Source organism: Aotus nancymaae, unplaced genomic scaffold (assembly GCF_030222135.1).
Source record: "Aotus nancymaae isolate 86718 unplaced genomic scaffold, 86718_ANA_hifiasm-v0.15.2.pri h1tg000053l, whole genome shotgun sequence".
In the NCBI taxonomy this organism is placed as follows: domain Eukaryota; kingdom Metazoa; phylum Chordata; class Mammalia; order Primates; family Aotidae; genus Aotus; species Aotus nancymaae.
Window position 1 is genome coordinate 5,002,992 of NW_026988467.1, and position 17,677 is coordinate 5,020,668.

General features: G+C 40.7%; 1 protein-coding gene across 7 annotated transcripts in view; it reads left to right on the forward strand.

The window, feature by feature from the left end:
* The window catches only part of PER3 (period circadian regulator 3), a 61,678-nt gene that overhangs the window by 1,237 nt on the left and 42,764 nt on the right, over positions 1-17,677 (forward strand). For 6 of the 7 annotated variants that reach the window (XR_010337683.1, XM_064363198.1, XM_064363201.1 and 3 more), the window contains exons 3-8: positions 492-607; positions 1,847-2,048; positions 8,098-8,149; positions 11,289-11,437; positions 14,619-14,697; positions 17,079-17,185. Coding sequence is in view for 6 of the 7 variants with exons in the window: in XM_064363198.1 (XP_064219268.1) it covers positions 492-607; positions 1,847-2,048; positions 8,098-8,149; positions 11,289-11,437; positions 14,619-14,697; positions 17,079-17,185 (705 nt within the window). In the remaining variant the exon portion in view is untranslated. The remainder of the gene's footprint in view (positions 1-491; positions 608-1,846; positions 2,049-8,097; positions 8,150-11,288; positions 11,438-14,618; positions 14,698-17,078; positions 17,186-17,677) is intronic. The other variant, XM_064363199.1, reaches the window with a different exon arrangement.

The window sequence follows — 17,677 nt, forward strand, 5'->3', positions numbered from 1 at the left end:
CCACTAAATAGTTACCTTTACATACCATACACATATTTTTAAAATGCAGTAATGATATATGAGGAATTTACCAAAAAATGAACCATTGTAAAGACTTTTCTTTTTCTGCCTGACATTTCAAGGGATTCCATTACAGCCATATTCTCTTTAGCACAAACCTCTGTGCTTCATATGTGTTATGTTCCTGAATGATGGAGTACTGTTTCTGCTCCCCCCAAAAAATTGCGTATGCATCTGAAATTTTTAGTTAGTACCTTGAATGTATCTTGTTCCTTGTGATCCAGAACATGCAGAATTCATAAAATCAAAATCTTAAGTTTGCACAACCATCAGTATGTATTTTAAGTAAAAGCAGAAAATGATCTGTTTTCGAGAAAAATTCACCAAGGTGTTCTAATCCAAAAAAAATAATCCAGCTTGATAAAGATAAAATGGTTTCCTAAAGATACTGTTGTCACTGGACTACCTGTTTATCTCCCTGTGTTTCTTAGCAAACAGTGAGTTTTTCCAGATTCTCAGTCAAAATGGAGCACCTCAGGCAGATGTGACCATGTACAGTCTTGAGGAGCTGGCCACTATTGCTTCAGAACACACTTCCAAAAACACAGTAAGAATTCATGCATTTTGCCATATCAACCTGGGTGATTTTTCCTAAGGACCTGCTCTAGATGTAAGTTTTTAAGGAGAATAACAACGTTTCAGCAACCACAATTTGAGGGAAGCAAAGGAGGAACAGCTAAAGAGACATGGTGTAGCTTCTCCACCCTTGCCAGAGAAAACATCTAAAAACAGAAGCAGCCCATTGAGTGTGCTGTGCAGTTCAGTGACTTTGGTTATGAGGTGCTTCTAGCTCCTTAGCATTCCCAAGCTCTCTCGAATTAAGAGAAAAACAAAAAAATACACTGCAGAGTAATTTCCTGCATCTTATTCTGATTTCCGAATTGTTAATTTCTATTTATATCATTCTTAGTTCCAATACCTACTACTTCAAGTTGTAACAACTGGATGTTATAGAACAGGTGAGTTGAGATGCTGTCATTTTTCATAAAATTTTGGAAGAGACCTTTAGTATATATATATATATATTTATCTCTCTTCTTGACAGAGTAATTGAGCCTCATGTTTGGTTGATACGGTAGAGATGACTTATTTTTATGTACAGACATCAACATAATTGTAACTTAAAGATTTTGTAACAGTGGAACATGAGCCATCCCTACTATTGTAACAGTGCTTATTTTAAGGACTGGTGTGTGCATAGTACTGTAGTAGGTACTATGAAGATTTTAAAAAACAGCTTAAGAAAATATTTGTCTTTTAAGATCTTTAAAATAAAGCTAGAGAGGAAAGCATACCAGTGCTAGCAAACACAAACAATGGCTGATTATAAGTAAGTTTCGTTTACGTCTAATGGAAGAAATTAGAGCAGTGATGCTTGCATAATGAGCTTTGTCAAGGACAGCTTCCTGAAGAAGGTGAATCTTTAACATGTCTTAAAGCATAGAATCTGTACTGATGACGAGAACACCATCCACCCGGGCGTAAGGCACGGTTTGCAGAGGAGAAGGAGTCAAGTTTGTGCCACGTATGTTTAGTCTGCATAGAATGAGTTAGTATATTTTTTGGCATAGAAATTGAACCTTCAGTAGGTGAAGTGTAGGTTTTATGAGAATATTTAAAGAAGGATGTTGGAGAAAAGTATTTGAGGGGTTTTGTTGCCTTCATAGGTTGTACCTGTGTAGTTTAAGATATTGATCATGGTAGAGATCTAGAAGAAATTTACCTTTCAGGGACTGTTGCTAGTGAGTATCTCAATATTTGCATTTATTTTAAATGTTTTTCATAGGATACCTTTGTGGCAGTATTTTCATTTCTGTCTGGAAGGTTAGTGCACATTTCTGAACAGGCTTCTTTGATCCTGAATCGTAAGAAAGATGTCCTGGCATCTTCTCACTTTGTTGACCTGCTTGCCCCTCAAGACGTGAGGGTGTTCTATGCACACACTGCCAGAGCTCAGCTTCCCTTCTGGAACAACTGGACCCAAAGAGGTAACAGGACCAATGTTCAGATGTTTATCTTGCCTCATCAAGTTCAGTTTCGTTCTTAACAGGAATAGTACAGAAACGAACGCATTATTTAGAGCATGCAAACTGTTTTTTCTTATTCTTGTTGTAGAAAGTCTTCATGTGATGAAAACAGCATTTTAAAAGCTTCTGATAATGTAAAGACAATACATTTGTTTCCATTTTGTCACGTCTGTTTCATAGATTATATGTCATAACTATTTCACTACCAGCATACCGTATAGTGCTTTAGTTGCTATGAAGGCTCTGTTTCCTTTAAGTTAAAATTAAATGTTCTTCCTCCTGTATTTCTTTATGATTTCCTTGTATGAGAGATTTTACTTTGGAGGTAAAATTTGGATCATTAGGCTGGGCGTGGTGGCTCACACCTGTAATCCTAGCACTTTGGGAGGCCGAGGCAGGAGGATCACCTGAGGTCAGGAATTCCAGATCAGCCTGGCCAACATGGTGAAACCCATCTCTACTAAAAAGTACAACAATTTGCTGGGCATGGTAGCACATGCCCATAATCCCAGCTACTTGGGAAGCTGAGGCACAAGAATTGCTTGAACCTGGGAGGGGGAGGTTGCACTGAGTCAAGATGACACCACTGCACTCCAGCCTGGGCAACAAGAGTGAAACTCTGTTTTTTTTTTTTTGTTTTTTTTTTTTTTGAGACGGAGTTTCGCTCTTGTTACCCAGGCTGGAATGCAATGGCGCGATCTTGGCTCACCGCAACCTCCGCCTCCTGGGTTCAGGCAATTCTCCTGCCTCAGCCTCCTGAGTAGCTGGGATTACAGGCACGTACCACCATGCCCAGCTAATTTTTTGTATTAGTAGAGACTGAGTTTCACCATGTTGACCAGGATGGTCTCGATCTCTTGACCTCGTGATCCACCCGCCTCGGCCTCCCAAAGTGCTGGGATTACAGGCTTGAGCCACCGCGCCCGCCCGAAACTCTGTTTAAAAAAAAAAAATTAGGATCAGTAGCTCTCTTCCAGTTTTTCTTGCCCCTAAAAGTTCATGAGTCTCATTACTTTGTTTTCCTTCTGGGATGCTTTTTTTCCTAAATCGAAGATGCCTATTGCAGTTTTCTTTGTGACGTTCAGTCCTGTGTGATCTTAATTTATTTCTTTTTAGTCATGCTTTATTATTTTATATTCTTTGTAAAGTGTCTCCTAAAGATATATATATATACACACACACACACACATATATATATAGATATGTATCTATATATATCTGCCTTCTCTTTAATTCCAAGCCCTTCTCTCTAACTAAAAAAAAATTTATTGTGGTAAAAAACCCAAACAATTTACCATCTGATAGGGTTTGACTATGTCCCCACCCAAATCTCATGTTGAATTGTAACTCCCACAATTCCCATGTGTCATGGGAGGAACCCTGTGGGAGGAAATTGAATCATGGGAGCAAGTCTTTCCCATGCTGTTCTCGTGACATAAGTCACGAGATAAGTCTCACAAGATCTGATGACTTTAAAAATGAGAGTTTCCCTGCACAAGCTCTCTCTCTTTGCCTGCTGCCATCCACGTAAGATGTGACTAGCCCCTTCTTGCCTTCTGCCATGATTGTGAGGCCTCCCCAGCCACATGGAACTGTTAAGTCCATTAAACCTCTTTCTTTTATAAATTGCCCAGTCTGGGGTATGTCTTTATCAGCAGCATGGAAACAGACCTAATACACCATCTTAATCATTTTTAGGCTTCACTCTATTGCTGTAAAGGGTTGTGAAACAGATCTCCAAAACTTTTTCATCTTGATTTCTATTTTTTTATTTCTGTTTCTAATTTTTTACCCAATACTTAATCTAATAAAGAATAGCTTTGCATGCTGCTTCTTCCAATTATAATTGCCCCATCTTTTAAAAATATTTTTGCATAAGTTTAGAAAACATGCACGTCATCTCTGCTTGCTTCTAGCTCCTCATCTCTCCTGTTCCCATCTTTCAAAAATATTGATTTTATTTCTCTTCCCCTTTCTTAAATACATATGCTGGGATACAACTGTGAACAGGACATCCACAGTATTGTCTGCCAGGTCTTTCACATTTTTTCCCCAGGTATTTTTCCGTTAGCACTGACTGTGTCTTTTCAGCCTTTTCATTTTTGCTAATTACTTATTGCTGGGATATTTCTCTTCTGTATTAATCTGTTCTCACACTGCTATAAAGAACTACCTGAGACTGGGTAATTCATAAAGGAAAGAAGTTTAATTGATTCATAGTACCACATGGCTGGGAAGGCCTCAGGAGATTTACAATCATGACAGAAGGGAAAGCAAACATGTCCTTCCACACATGATGTCAGGAAGGAGAAGAATGGGAGCTAAGTGAAGGGGGAAGCCCCTTATAAAACCATCAGATCTCATGAGAACTTACTATCATGAAAATAGTATGGCGGAAGCTGCCTCCATGATTCAGTTACTTCCCACCGGGTTCCTCCTATCATACATGGGGATTATGGGAGCTACAATTGAAGATGAGATTTGGGTGAGGACACAGCCAAACCATATCATTCTGCTCCTGGCGCCTCCCAAATCTCATGTCCTCACATTTCAAAACAGGACCATTCCTTTCCAACAGTCCCCCAGAGTCTTAGCTCATTCCAGCATTAGGCCAAAAGTCCAAATCCAAAGTCTCATCTGTGACAAGGCAAGTCCCTTTCACCTATAAACCTGTAAAATCCAAAGCAAATTAGTTACTTCCTAGATAAAACAGAGGTACAGGCATTAATAAAACCCATTCCAAATGGGAGAAATTGGCCAAAACAAAGGGGCTAAAGGCCCACTGAGGCAATAATTAAATCTTAAGGCTCCAGAATAATCTCCTTTAATTCCATGTCTCACATCCAGGTAATGCTGGTACAAGAAGTGGACTCCCACAGCCTTGGCAGTTCTGCCCCTGTTTCTTTGCAGGATACAGCCCCCCCTTATAACTGGTTTCATGGGCTGGCATTGTCTGGCTTTTCCAGGCACACAGTGCAAGCTGTCAGTGGATCTTCCATTCTTGGGTCTGCAGAATGATGGCCCTCTTCTCACAGCTCCACTAGGCACTACCCCAGTGGAGACTGTGTAGGGGCTCCAACCCCAGATTTCTATTACACATGTGCTCAAGCAGTGGCACTCTATGAGGGCTCCACCCCTGTAGCAAACTTCTGCCTGGATATCCAGGAATTTCCTTAAATCCTCTGAAATCTAGGCAGAGGTTTCCAAACCTCAATTCTGGTCTTCTGCATACCTGCAGGACCAACACCATGTGGAAGCTGCCAAGGAATAGGGCTTGCATCCTCTGAAGCTATGTCCTGAGCTGTACCTTAGCCCATTGTAGCCATGGTTGGAGCTGAAGCAGATGGAATGCAGGGGACCATGTCCCAAGGCTGCACAGAGCAATGGAGCCCTGGACCAGGCCCAGAAAACCCTTTTTCCCTCCTAGGCCTCAGCCTGTGATGGAGGGGCTGCTGTGAAGTCTCTGACATGCCTGGAGACATTTTCCCCGTTGTCTTGGTGATTAACATTTGGCTTCTTGTTACTTATATAAATTTCTGCAGCAGGCATGAATTTCTCCCCAGAAAATGGGTTTTTCTTTTCTGTCGCATCTTCAGGCTACAGTTTTTCCAAATTCTTATTCTCCGCTTCCTTTTGAATTTTGAATGCTTTGCTGTTTAGAAATTTCTTCCGCCAGATACCCTAAATCATCTCTCTAAAGTTCAAAGTTCCATAGATCTCTAGGGCAGGGGCAGAATGCTGCCAGTCTCTGCATAGCAAAAGTCACCTCTACTCCAGTCCCAACGAGTTCCTCATCTCCATCTCAGACCACCACAGCCTGAATGTCATTGTCCATATCTCTATTTGCATTTTGGTCAAAGCCATTCAATAAGTCTCTAGGAAGTTCAAGATTTTCCCACATTTTCCTGTTTACCTCTGAGCCCTCCAAACTGTTCCAGCCTCTGCCTGTTACCTAGTTCCAAAGTCACTTCCACATTTTCGGGTATCCTTATAGCAGCACCCCACTCTGCAGTGCAAGTTTACTGTATTAGTCCATTCTCATGCTGCCAATAAAGACATACCCAAGACTGGGTAGTTTATCAAGGAAAGAGGTTTAATTAACTCACAGTTAAGCATGGCTGGGGAGGCCTCAGGAAACTTACAATTGTAGCAAAATGGGAAGCAAACGTGGCAGCAGGAGAAGTGCCGAGCAAAAGGAGGAAGAGCCCCTTATGAAACCATCAGATCTCATGAGAACTCACTATCACCAGAACAGGATGAGGGCAGCTACCCCCATGATTCAGTTACCTCCCACTAGGTCCCTCCCTTGACACGTGGGGATTATGGGAACTACAATTCAAGACGAGATTTGGGTAGGGGTACAGCCTCATCATGTCACCTTTTATGTAAAATCTTAATGTGCCCTGAAATTATTCTTTTGGATCTCAGAATTCACTTATGCCATACAAGCATGATGTGAATCTAGTTTACTCTTTATATTGTACTTTTGCCTTGTAAATCTTAAGAATCGAAACCCTTCTTGAGAGCAGTTGGTTAACTCTGCCCCCTTTGTAGGCTGTGCCTGTGTTACCTCCTCCGATCCCTTACTTTGAGCACATAGAACGTTAGGAGGACTTAGGAAGCTATCCACTCAGCAATTGTCAGCCTCTGGTCCTGTATTAGAAAATGTTTTTATTTAACATGTCTTGTACAAACCTCTTAGAAGGGTTTGACCATGACTGCTTCAGGGCACGCTTTTAGAAACGAGCATCACATATTTACAGCCTGGGAATGAAGATGCATCATGGGCTCATGTCTGTTGTCTTAGCTCACATAGTCTGGCTTTCAGTGGTCCAGGACTTCTAGTGACTACTTTGGAGTTCAGGTGCCTGGTATGATGAATAAGTGGTGTAAGCAAACTGACCTCACAGTAAAGGCTATTTTCTGTAGAAGATTATACCAATCTTCAGTGCTTTATTAATGCTTTCTGACTGTTCCTGTGATCGTCTCCTTAGAAGTATCAAGACCTGGGCTTCTTATTCAGTATTTCAGTTCTTTTGAATTCTCACTGATATGCAAGCTTCAGTGTATGTTTTTTAAACATCTCACAGTTTTCCATGGTTCCTATAACTAGAGACTATTTGTTTCAGTGAACAAATTCCCAAAAGATATTCAGGAAACTCGAGAAATACATATACTTAACAAACACTGGGCAGAAATTTCAGCCCCCTCATCTGCCGCTGAGATAGGCAAATTTAGACATTTCTGAATTAATACCTCATAAATCAATAAAATTGATGCAAAAATTAACAGAATTGATAGCAAGTCATTGGCATGAGGGTTGTGAGAAAACATTAATAAAACTGAAAATTAGTACAGTTTTCTGGAGGTTTATCAGTACACAATGAAAGTCATAAATTGATTCTATCATTTAACCTAGGAACACAACTTTTTGAAATTTATCCAAGAAAAGAACTTAAAGAAGAAAAGAAAATTATATGTCATATAGCTAAAAAACTGAAAACAGTCGAAATCCCCAGTTTTTTAGAGATGTCCAGACTATTACAATGGAATGGAGTATTACCACCAGAATTATTGTCTCTAAGTATAATGACATTGACCTTTGACATAATGAACATGGGCATTTTGGGAACTATGGGAATTAATGAGAGAACGACATAAATCTGATTCTCACTGTTACACCTGAGGCTCACGGTTTTCAGGATTGGGAAACACTAGTATGTCTTTGGTATTAAAGACAAATTGGGAAATACTAGTATTGTTTTTGGTATTAAAGAAAGGAGAGCCCCTTGATTAAAATAGAACTGTCTTCCTGCATTTTGAGATCCAGTCATATTCTAGTATTTCCCAATAGTATTTTAATTAATGGGACCTCTCTCTCTCTTTAAAAAAATAATTTGTTGTTTGGTAATGGTGAAACATTGTTTCACTGAGAAAGACCTGCCTAAGAGGGAGTGATTGACCAGGCATCCTTCTTTCTATCTGTCTGTCTGTCTGTCTGTCTTTCTAGCAGCTCCACGGTATGAATGTGCTCCGGTGAAACCCTTTTTCTGCAGGATCCGGTAAGTACAGTGGCTTGTAGAAGCCAAAAATAGTGGATTATGCTCCGATTTTATTTTACACTTATTTTGATTCTTGTATATTCAGCTCACTTCTGTTGCGAGATACAAAAAATAAAACTTGGTTCTTACCACAAGGAGTTTATATTTTGATTGAGAAGAAACATATTCATGAGAAAACTAGATAATAATGCAATAGGAAAAAGGTCCAGAAAAATAATTCTTAACTCTAGGAGCGTATAAGAGTCCCTAGATGTGAAGTACAGTTCAAAATCACCATTGTTTTGGGCTTTTTTGTTTGCGTTTTGTTTTTCAGTCACATTTAAAATTAATTTTTGAAATTTTTAGTAGCTTTAAAGAAAGCAAGAGATTTATATTTGTGAGAAAGATTTAAAAGATCTAGAGACAGTGAACCAGAAGGAAATAGATAAAAATGTTAACAGTAGTTAATTCCTGGTAGGATTTACTACTGAATTTTTTATCTTCTAAATTTGCTGCAATATATTATTAGTGTTCCTTATGTTATATACATTATATTATATATATTATATTCTGTTATGTATATTATGTATATAACATGACTTTCATAATAAGAGTATTTTAAGATGATGTTGTGATTGCCAGTTTTAATATTGAAGTTACTAAATGCTCTAGATGTTTAGAGAGAAGAAAAAACCCCATGAAATAGTCTGATATTCCAATATTCCGTGGAATTTGGGGACTTGAGCTCATAGGATCTGGATGCTTGGGAGGGACAGCCTGAGGAAGAGCGTGGCAGTGGGAGGGACTGTGTTCATTTGCAAGTAAGTTGTATGAAGATCTTAGAACAGCACCTGCCTCCTAATAAGTACTATATGTGTTTCTGATGTTAATAATTATTTTTGGGTGCTTTCTTTGAGCCAGACACTTTGCCACTGCTGGGATCCAAGCAGAGTTCTTGCCTTATATACTTTAAATTCAGTGAGAAGGAGACCAATAATAAACATATTCAGATGCCTATGTGTTGGCTGGTGATAAGTTATGTGTAGACAGTAAAGCAAAGAGCAGGAGTTCTGGGAAGTGGGAGCTTGCTGTTGTATTCAGGGTTATCCAGGAGCTCAGGAAGCCTAATTGGAAACAGCAGCTGGAAGGAGGGCAGGGGGTGAGCCACACCAGTATCTGGGGGTGGCAAGTGTCTGAGCAAGTGTGTTCCAGGCAGAGGGAGCAGCAGGTTGAGAGGCTCTGGGGTGGGGCATGCCTGGCCTGTGGGAGGAATGACACGGAGCTGCTGTGGCTGGAGTGGAGGAAGGAGCGAGGATGGAAGAAGATGGGGAAGCAGGGGCCACGCCACAGGGAGCTGTGACTTCTGCATGAAATGTTTTATTTAAGTTTATCACTTATTTTTAAAACTTTTTACTTGGGAATTTTCAAACATAACAGAAAAGAAGATAGTCTAATGAACCGATATGGTCTCATCACCCAGCTTTTTAATAACTTGAACCCGTGGCCACTCTGGTGTCATCTCTGCCAGCAGCAGTTCCTTAACTCCCTCTTCCCAAGTTACTGGGTAGCTCAGCTCAGATCTCATCTGATTTCCTCCATCAGAATTTCAGAATGTCGTTCTAAGAGAGAAAGTTCTCATTAAGGTTTGTGAGGCTCAAAATGGTCCCTTCTTTGGCCAGTAGGAATCCCTTTGGGTTGGCCCTTCTACCTTTGTGAAAGTGCCCTGTGGTCTTTGACAGCGTCCACTGTTTTAAGCATGAGACACCCCAGACTCATTTTAGACATTTCTTAACCCAGACTTGGAGTCAGTCATTTCTCGAAGGATCCCTGGTTCCATGTGGGAAATGGCATTCATAATTGGAGGCCAAATCTATGTGGTAGGGATGGTTATTGCTACAGGGTTGTCATTGCTTCTAGGAATTTTCAGTGAACAGAGGTAGGAAACACTCATTTTAGTTTCCCTTTTTTTTTTTAAGACAGAGAAGGAAGGTCAAATAATGTGTGAATATAGAACACTACATTAATATTTTGTTTTGGCCAGGCACAGTCGCTCACTCCTGTAATCACATCACTTTGGGAGGCCCAGGTAGGCGAATCACCTGAGGTCAGGAGTTTGAGACCAGCCTGGCCGACATGGTGAAACCCCAGGTGTGGTGGCACACACCTTTAATCCCAGCTACTTGGGAGGCTGAGGCAGGAGAATCGGCTTGAACCTGGGAGGCAGAGGTTGCAGTGAGCCAAGATTGTGCTGTTGCACTCCAGCCTGGGCAACAGAGTAAGACTCTGTTTTTTGAAAAAAAGAGTGAGGTGGAGTGAGAATGAACTGGAGAATCTCTGGCAGTAAAGACTCCCTTAGGATTGTGGTCACACCTTTATGTGCTGGTGAGAGAGTAGATGTGTGATTGGTAAAAGTGGGTGAGTGTGAATTCAGTCTTGGGCTTTCTGATTTTAGGTGAAGTAGCATCTCCCAGCAGAAGCAGCTGCAGTGATAACACAGGGTGATGATCTTTGAAGTCGTCAATCAGAGCCCCCTACCAAGAGATTCTTGGTGAGGAGTGGAAAGGGCATGCCCTCTGGGCCAGGGCAGGGCTTGCTGAACTCGGTTTTAGCCTCAGCTTTTTCTTTCCTCCTTAGCCAGATGCCTATATGGACGGAGCGCCTGACCACATGTGAGGGTCGATGATGAGGGCATCACTGAAGCTGGAGATTAAATTGGTTTTTAGAGAGTATAGAAATGGATGACAGAACTGGCTCCGGGTCTTGATTGCAGGGGACCCCGTTTTCTCTCTTGTGACAGCTGATGTAGATGTGTGACATGAGACAGATGAGACAGCTATGCCTGTCTCTCTTCACAGCAGAAGGGGAAAAGTCAAACTGGGAATTCAGCGCATGGGGGTCAGGAGAAAAGGTGTGGAAACACTAGTTCTGTTTTTACACTCACAGTAACCTAAGCCAGCTCTTTACACAACCTCTTCCTTGTTGAATTATATCAAAAATTTAAGCTAACATATTCTTTCTTTTCAAAACAAACATGTTTAAACATTTTAAATATGGGTATGTCTCTCTTGGAAATTACCAATAAAACATTTCTCCCAGCCTTGTTTCACAGTGGGCCTGGAGGGTGCATCAGGACCAGCACTAATATCTTTAATCTCCTCAGTGGAGGTGAAGACAGAGAGCAAGAGAAGCGTCCCTCCCCATTCCGGATCATCCCTTATCTGATTCATGTCCATCACCCTGCACAGCCAGAATCGGAATCAGAGCCTTGCTGTCTCACTGTGGTTGAAAAGATTCACTCTGGTTACGAAGGTAAGTCAGTAGATAAGATGCAGAAATGTCAACAATCAGATAGGAACATGGGAAAATCTGTTTATGTCAGTCATAGAGGAAAAAAAGAGCACTTGAGTCTCCAGTTTGACCCTTAAACTCTTCAGGGGTTTGAAGCTGTGTTTTTTTTTTTTTTTTTTTTTTGAGACGGAGTCTCGCTCTTGTTACCCAGGCTGGAGTGCAATGGCGCGATCTCGGCTCACCGCAACCTCCGCCTCCTGGGTTCAGGCAATTCTCCTGCCTCAGCCTCCTGAGTAGCTGGGATTACAGGCACGCGCCACCGTGCCCAGCTAATTTTTTTGTATTAATAGAGACGGGGTTTCACAATGTTGACCAGGATGGTCTCGATCTCTCGACCTCGTGATCCACCCGCCTCGGCCTCCCAAAGTGCTGGGATTACAGGCTTGAGCCACCGCGCCCGGCCTGAAGCTGTTTTTTACTGATGTCTGTTTACTGACTTTGGCTGCTTCTGCAGTCATTGCCTTTGTGGTCTGCATGGCTGAACGAATGGTCACAGCAGATGCAATCTTCTAGTCCTCTCTCTGCTGGTGACCCATTCAGTGTGGCCTTCCGCTTGTCTTGTATGAAAGAAGAATGCTGAAATTGTTTCCCAGAGAGGCCACAAGCGCGATTTTATGTTTTTGAAGTGTGTAACTCCCTGAGTAAAATGTATATTATATCTTTTACGAGCAGAACTATATTTCTAGTGCATATATTAATACATAGGCAGCTTCCATGTATTACTTAAAGTCAGTTTGGATGTAATACGACATATTCTCTCCTACAAATCACCATCCTGTGCAACAGCCACACAATAAAAACAACAGGGCTTATGGGAAAAAGGGGTTTAGGAGCACAAAACTCAAAAACTTAGATGCACATCAAAAATAAGACAGGAATCAAATAAAAATGGTAACATGGTTTCACATGTGTTAAATGATTAGGAAATACACAAACACTGCAGTAAATATGGCTCATACCACAGGACGGACGGAGGTAGCAGGTAGATGTTTGAGGTGTATATCTATGTTTTTGCGTATTCTTTTTTTGTTACTGTTTTGCTTTGTTTTGAGACAGGGTTTTGCTCTGTCACTCAGGCTAGAGCGCAGTGTGTGATCATGGCTCATTGCAGCCTCAGACTCCAAGGCTTAAGTGATCCTCTGGTCTCAGCCTCCGAAGTAGCTAGGACCACAGGCACTCACCGTCATGCCCGACTAATTTTATTTACTTATTTATTTTTTGTAGAGACAGGGTCACACTATGTTGCCTAGGCTGGTCTCGAATTCCTGGGCTCTAGTGATCTTCCTGCCTTGGCCTCCTAAAGTTCTGGGATTATAGGTATGAGCCATCACACCTGTTTTTGTGTATTCGTAAGTAGCTCCTTTCAACTGGATGCTGTTTTCTGCATTCACTTAAGCTTTCTTGAAAATGAAATAGTGCATATGCAAATGAGATATTAGCATTTGCTCAAATTGATCCCGAATATATCAGTCACTTCATTTATGTATTTTTTTTTTAATTTTTGAGTCTCGCTCTGTCACCCAGGCTGGAGTGCGGTGGCACAATTCACTGCAACCTCCACCTCCCAGGTTCAGGCGATTCTCATGCCTCAGCCTCCCAAGTACCTGGGATTACAGGTGCCTGCCCCAATGCCCTGCTAATTTTTGTATTTTTAGTAGAGACAGCGTTTTACCTTGTTGGGCAAGCTGGTCTCAAATTCCTGACCTCAAGTGATCAGCCTGCCTTGGCCTCCCAAAGTGCTGGGATTACAGGCATGAGCCACCGTGCCCGGTTGCACTTCATTTTTAAAGCAAGCATTAGAACAGAACTGACCATACCATTTTTTTTGAGATGAAGTCTTGCTCTTTCTCCCAGCCTGGACTGCAGTGGCACAATCTTGGCTTACTCCAACCTCCGCCTCCCAGGTTCAAGTGATTCTCCTGCCTCAACCTCCCAAGTAGCTGGGATTACAGATGTGTACCAACACTCTGGTTAATTTTTGTGTTTTTAATAGAGACAGGTTTCACCATGTTGGCCAGGCTGGTCTCGAACTCCTGACCTCGAATATCCATATGGTACTAAATAATATTTGTAATATTTTTGTTTGTTTAGTTATATGCAGCTACTAAATCTGATTAAACTTTTTAGTTGTTCCAGTTTTAACTATTAAATTATTTATGATTAGCTAGGCATGGTGGCAGGTGTCTGTAATCCCAGCTACTTGGGAGGCTGAGGCATGAGAATCACTTGAACCTGGGAGGCGGAGGTTGCAGTGAGCTGAGATCGTGCCACTGCACTCCAGTCTGGGGGATAGAGTGAGATTCTGTCTCAAAAAAAAAGAGAGATAACTATTTAATGTGCACATTCTTTCTCTCTCTCTTTAAAATTGACTTTAGTAGGCTTCACTTTTTACCCTAAATAAAATGTAGTTAGTAATGAAATTATCATTTAACTGTAGCTTCGGCTGCTTGAAGGCCAGGCCACTAAATGAGATTTGTACCATTTTGTTGCAGGATTTCAGAGAGACCGTTGAGGTTACAGAAGGAGTTTATTTTAGGTGTACACTGGCCCAGCTGGTTCCCTGGCTGGGAACAAAATGGCTGAGCCCTTAACAAAGGCAGGGCTTGACTTTTTATACATGAAATACACAGTGGCGCTAAAACAAGTTTGCAGGTGTAGAACCAAGGCAATTTATCAAGCAATGATAGGCACCTAATTTAGGCTTACATATGACTGTTGCTATGCGACCCAGATGTTCGCTGTCTGTCGAGCTCAAGGATTCTAGCACGGGCCTTATCTATTGCCTTCTGCTACAGTGCCCAGAAGGCTGGAGTCCTGCCTGCTTGGGCATTTCTTATGACCTTCGCTGTGCTACAGAAACTTAACAGTTATCAGCTATAGAGAACAAGAATACAAGAATTTATAAACTTATACAACTTGCAAAGTAGGACACAATTCCATGGGATGGGGAAGGACTCAGGGAAGTTTGCTTATAAAAGAAAAATTTAATTTCTGCTTCTCTTTCCTGCATTGATTTTATTTTTATTAATTTTTTCTCTTCAATTTCATAAAGATTTTGTTCTCTTTTTAATGTTAGGTAGGTAAGTGAATAATTAATTAGATATTTGCCTTTAAATGAGTCTCTTTTTTTTTTTTTTCCTAGCTCCTCGAGTCCCAGTGAATAAAAGAATCTTTACCACAACGCACACCCCAGGGTGTGTTTTTCTTGAAGTAGATGAAAGGTGAGTACTTCTTTAAGCCTAAAAGAAATTTGTTTCTGGAAGTAAATATAAATGTGAAGAAGTTTACATTATGTTTGCATGTTTATACATTATACAACTGAAATCTATCCATTTACCTGTTTGATTTTTGTTACATGGAAATGCATGTTATCTAAATTTTTAATATTAATATCTTGCATATTATAAAGTGATTACAAGTTATATTTGATTTCACAACAGTATACTTTAGGTAGGCCAAGAATTATTTCATTTTACAGAGGAAGACAATGAACCCAGGGGCCAGTTTGCTGAGAACAGATGTGTAGTATCTGCGCTTAAACTGGGACCAAGACTCTGGTCTTCTAGCACCTATTCTGGTGTTATTTCCACTTGGCAAGTGCATCTCAAATCAGCTTAGGATGCAATTTTGGTTAGTCTGAAGCAGGGGCAAAGGCGGGGAGAACGGATGATTTTTTTGTAAAGAATTGTTCTTTATTTTGAACTTATGTCCTTCCTACTTTTGAGGGATGTTGAAATAATCTTTGTTATTTAAAGGATAGTAATAGTAGGCAGTTGTTATTGTGTATTGCTGTTTTTTAATATCTTTATTTGGAGTAAATATAAGTATCACTATATCAGTATCCCAAGTTTTTTTCCCACATTTATTTTAAAATTTTACTTACTCATGAAATTTGAAAATCTGGGAACCAATATACCATACCACACATAACTGTAAAGCAAAAGTATGAAAAACATTTTTTTGATAGTTGTGTGTTTTGTTTGTTGTTGTTGTTGTTGTTGTTGTTCTTGAGACAGTCTCACTGTGTCACCAGGCTGGAGTGCAGTGGCATAATCTGTGCTCACTGCAACTTCTGTCTCCCTGGTTCAAGTGATTCTCCTGCCTCAGCCTCCCAAGTAGCTGGGGTTACAGGTAGCGTACCACTACGCCAGGCTAATTTTTCTATTTTTAGTAGAGATCAGGTTTCACCATATTGGCCTCAATCTCCTGACCTCGTGATCTGCCCGCCTTGGCCTCCCAAAGTGCTAGTATTACAGGTGTGAGCCACCGTGCCCGACCTTGATAGTTTTTTTAATTAAAAAATTTTAACATCTGAAAGTGAGTTTATTTGATATTTACTCTGAAACCAAATAGTAATGGGTGAGATACTTAATCTGTATAAAGTAAGGAAATTTAGTTAAATATAATTCTAAAAATAGCTTAAATCTGTTGTGTTAGGTAGTCCCAGCTACTCAGGAGGCTGAGGCAGGGGAATCACTTGAATGTGGGAGATGGAGGTTGCAGTGAGCCGAGATCGTGCCACTGCACTCCAGCCTGGCGACAGAGCAAGACTCTGTCTCAAAACAAAAAAAGAAGAAAATGTTTGTGGGTTTCTACACGTGGAAAATACTTACGGAATCCAGTTTTTTCTGAGGCATCCTTAGTCTTACTATTCTAAGTTTCCCCTGAACCTTTATCCTGAAACTATATCTGTATACTAGCTGGCTGTCTATCTGATATCACCTTTTGGGTGACATTGTTTTTATGTAATTTTAATTATGCTGTATGAATTAGCAACCTGCTTTATTCATTTCACATCATCAGCATCTTTCTATGTTACAATGTGCTTTTTGTAGACTTTTTAAATGGCAACATAAACATAATGGAGGGCATCGGATTCCTCCAAGGAACTTGCTGAAAATACAGATGCGTGGTCTTACTTCCAGAGATTCTGATTTAGTAAGCTTACAGTGAGCCTATGATTTGACCTCTCCGCAGAGCACGTCTAGAACTTAATGGAAGACATGGGCTCCTGGTTGCCCTAACTCATGAGACTGATTTGTGCTAGAACACAAATGTGATAGTTAAGAAATAACAGCTGCCAAATAATTATCATTTATATTGCTCAGAAAGGACTTCGTCCCTTCTTCCCACCCCCTACCCCCCAAGTACGGAAACCTGTTGGGAAATGAACATGAAATCCGATGATTGCTTGGTGTGAACATAGGAAACCACAGCCAGTAAGATGCCCTTATGAGGCTTCCATCTGGGGCTCGGTGATGGTCTGTGTTCCCCACCCCAGTCAGGGTTAGAGATACATCCTAGATTTTGAAGCTGTATTTCAGTTCTTTGATTAAATATATGATCTGTATTTTAGCAAGTTCCCTAGATGATTCTGATGCAAAGTGTCAGATAACCAACATGTGTTAGATTACGCAGCCATTTCCCCCAGGATCGGCACTTGGGTTCTTTTTTGTTTTTATAAATGCTAAGATAAATAGCTTTGCATAAAATTGTTTCAAATTTAGAATGAAATTAAGAAGTATTTTTAAAAGTATATAAATTATAGGAATTACCTGACGAGTGTAACATATGCTACCTGTGTTGTGTATCTGTATCCCAGAGCAGTGCCTTTGCTGGGTTACCTACCTCAGGACCTGATTGGAACTTCGATCTTAACCTACCTGCACCCTGAAGATCGTTCTCTGATGGTTGCCATACACCAAAAAGGTAAGGACCTACTTCTTTATTGGAAGAAATGTTTTTCTATCATTGATTTGTTCTGATTTTTCTTTTCATCTCATTAGAGTGCAGCCGTTAACCAAATAGACAGTAGATTGAAACTGCTAAAGCAATTGTTTTCTATTTAAACATACTAAAACAGGCCAGGCACAGTGGCTTATACCTGTAATCCCAGCACTTTGGGAGGCCAAGGTGGGCAGATCGCCTGAGGTCAGGAGTTCGAGACCAGCCTGGCCAACATGGTGAAATCCATCTCTACTGAAAATACAAAAATTAGCTAGGCACGGTGGCACATGCCTGTAATCCGAGCTACTCAGGAGCCTGAGGCGTGAGAACTGCTTGAACCTGGGAGGTGGAGGTTGCAGTGAGCCAAGATCATGTCACTGCACTCCAGCCTGGACAACAGAGCAAGACTGTGTCTCAAAAAAAACAAAACAAAACAAAAACAAAATACTAAAACATTTACAAATAAATAGCTAA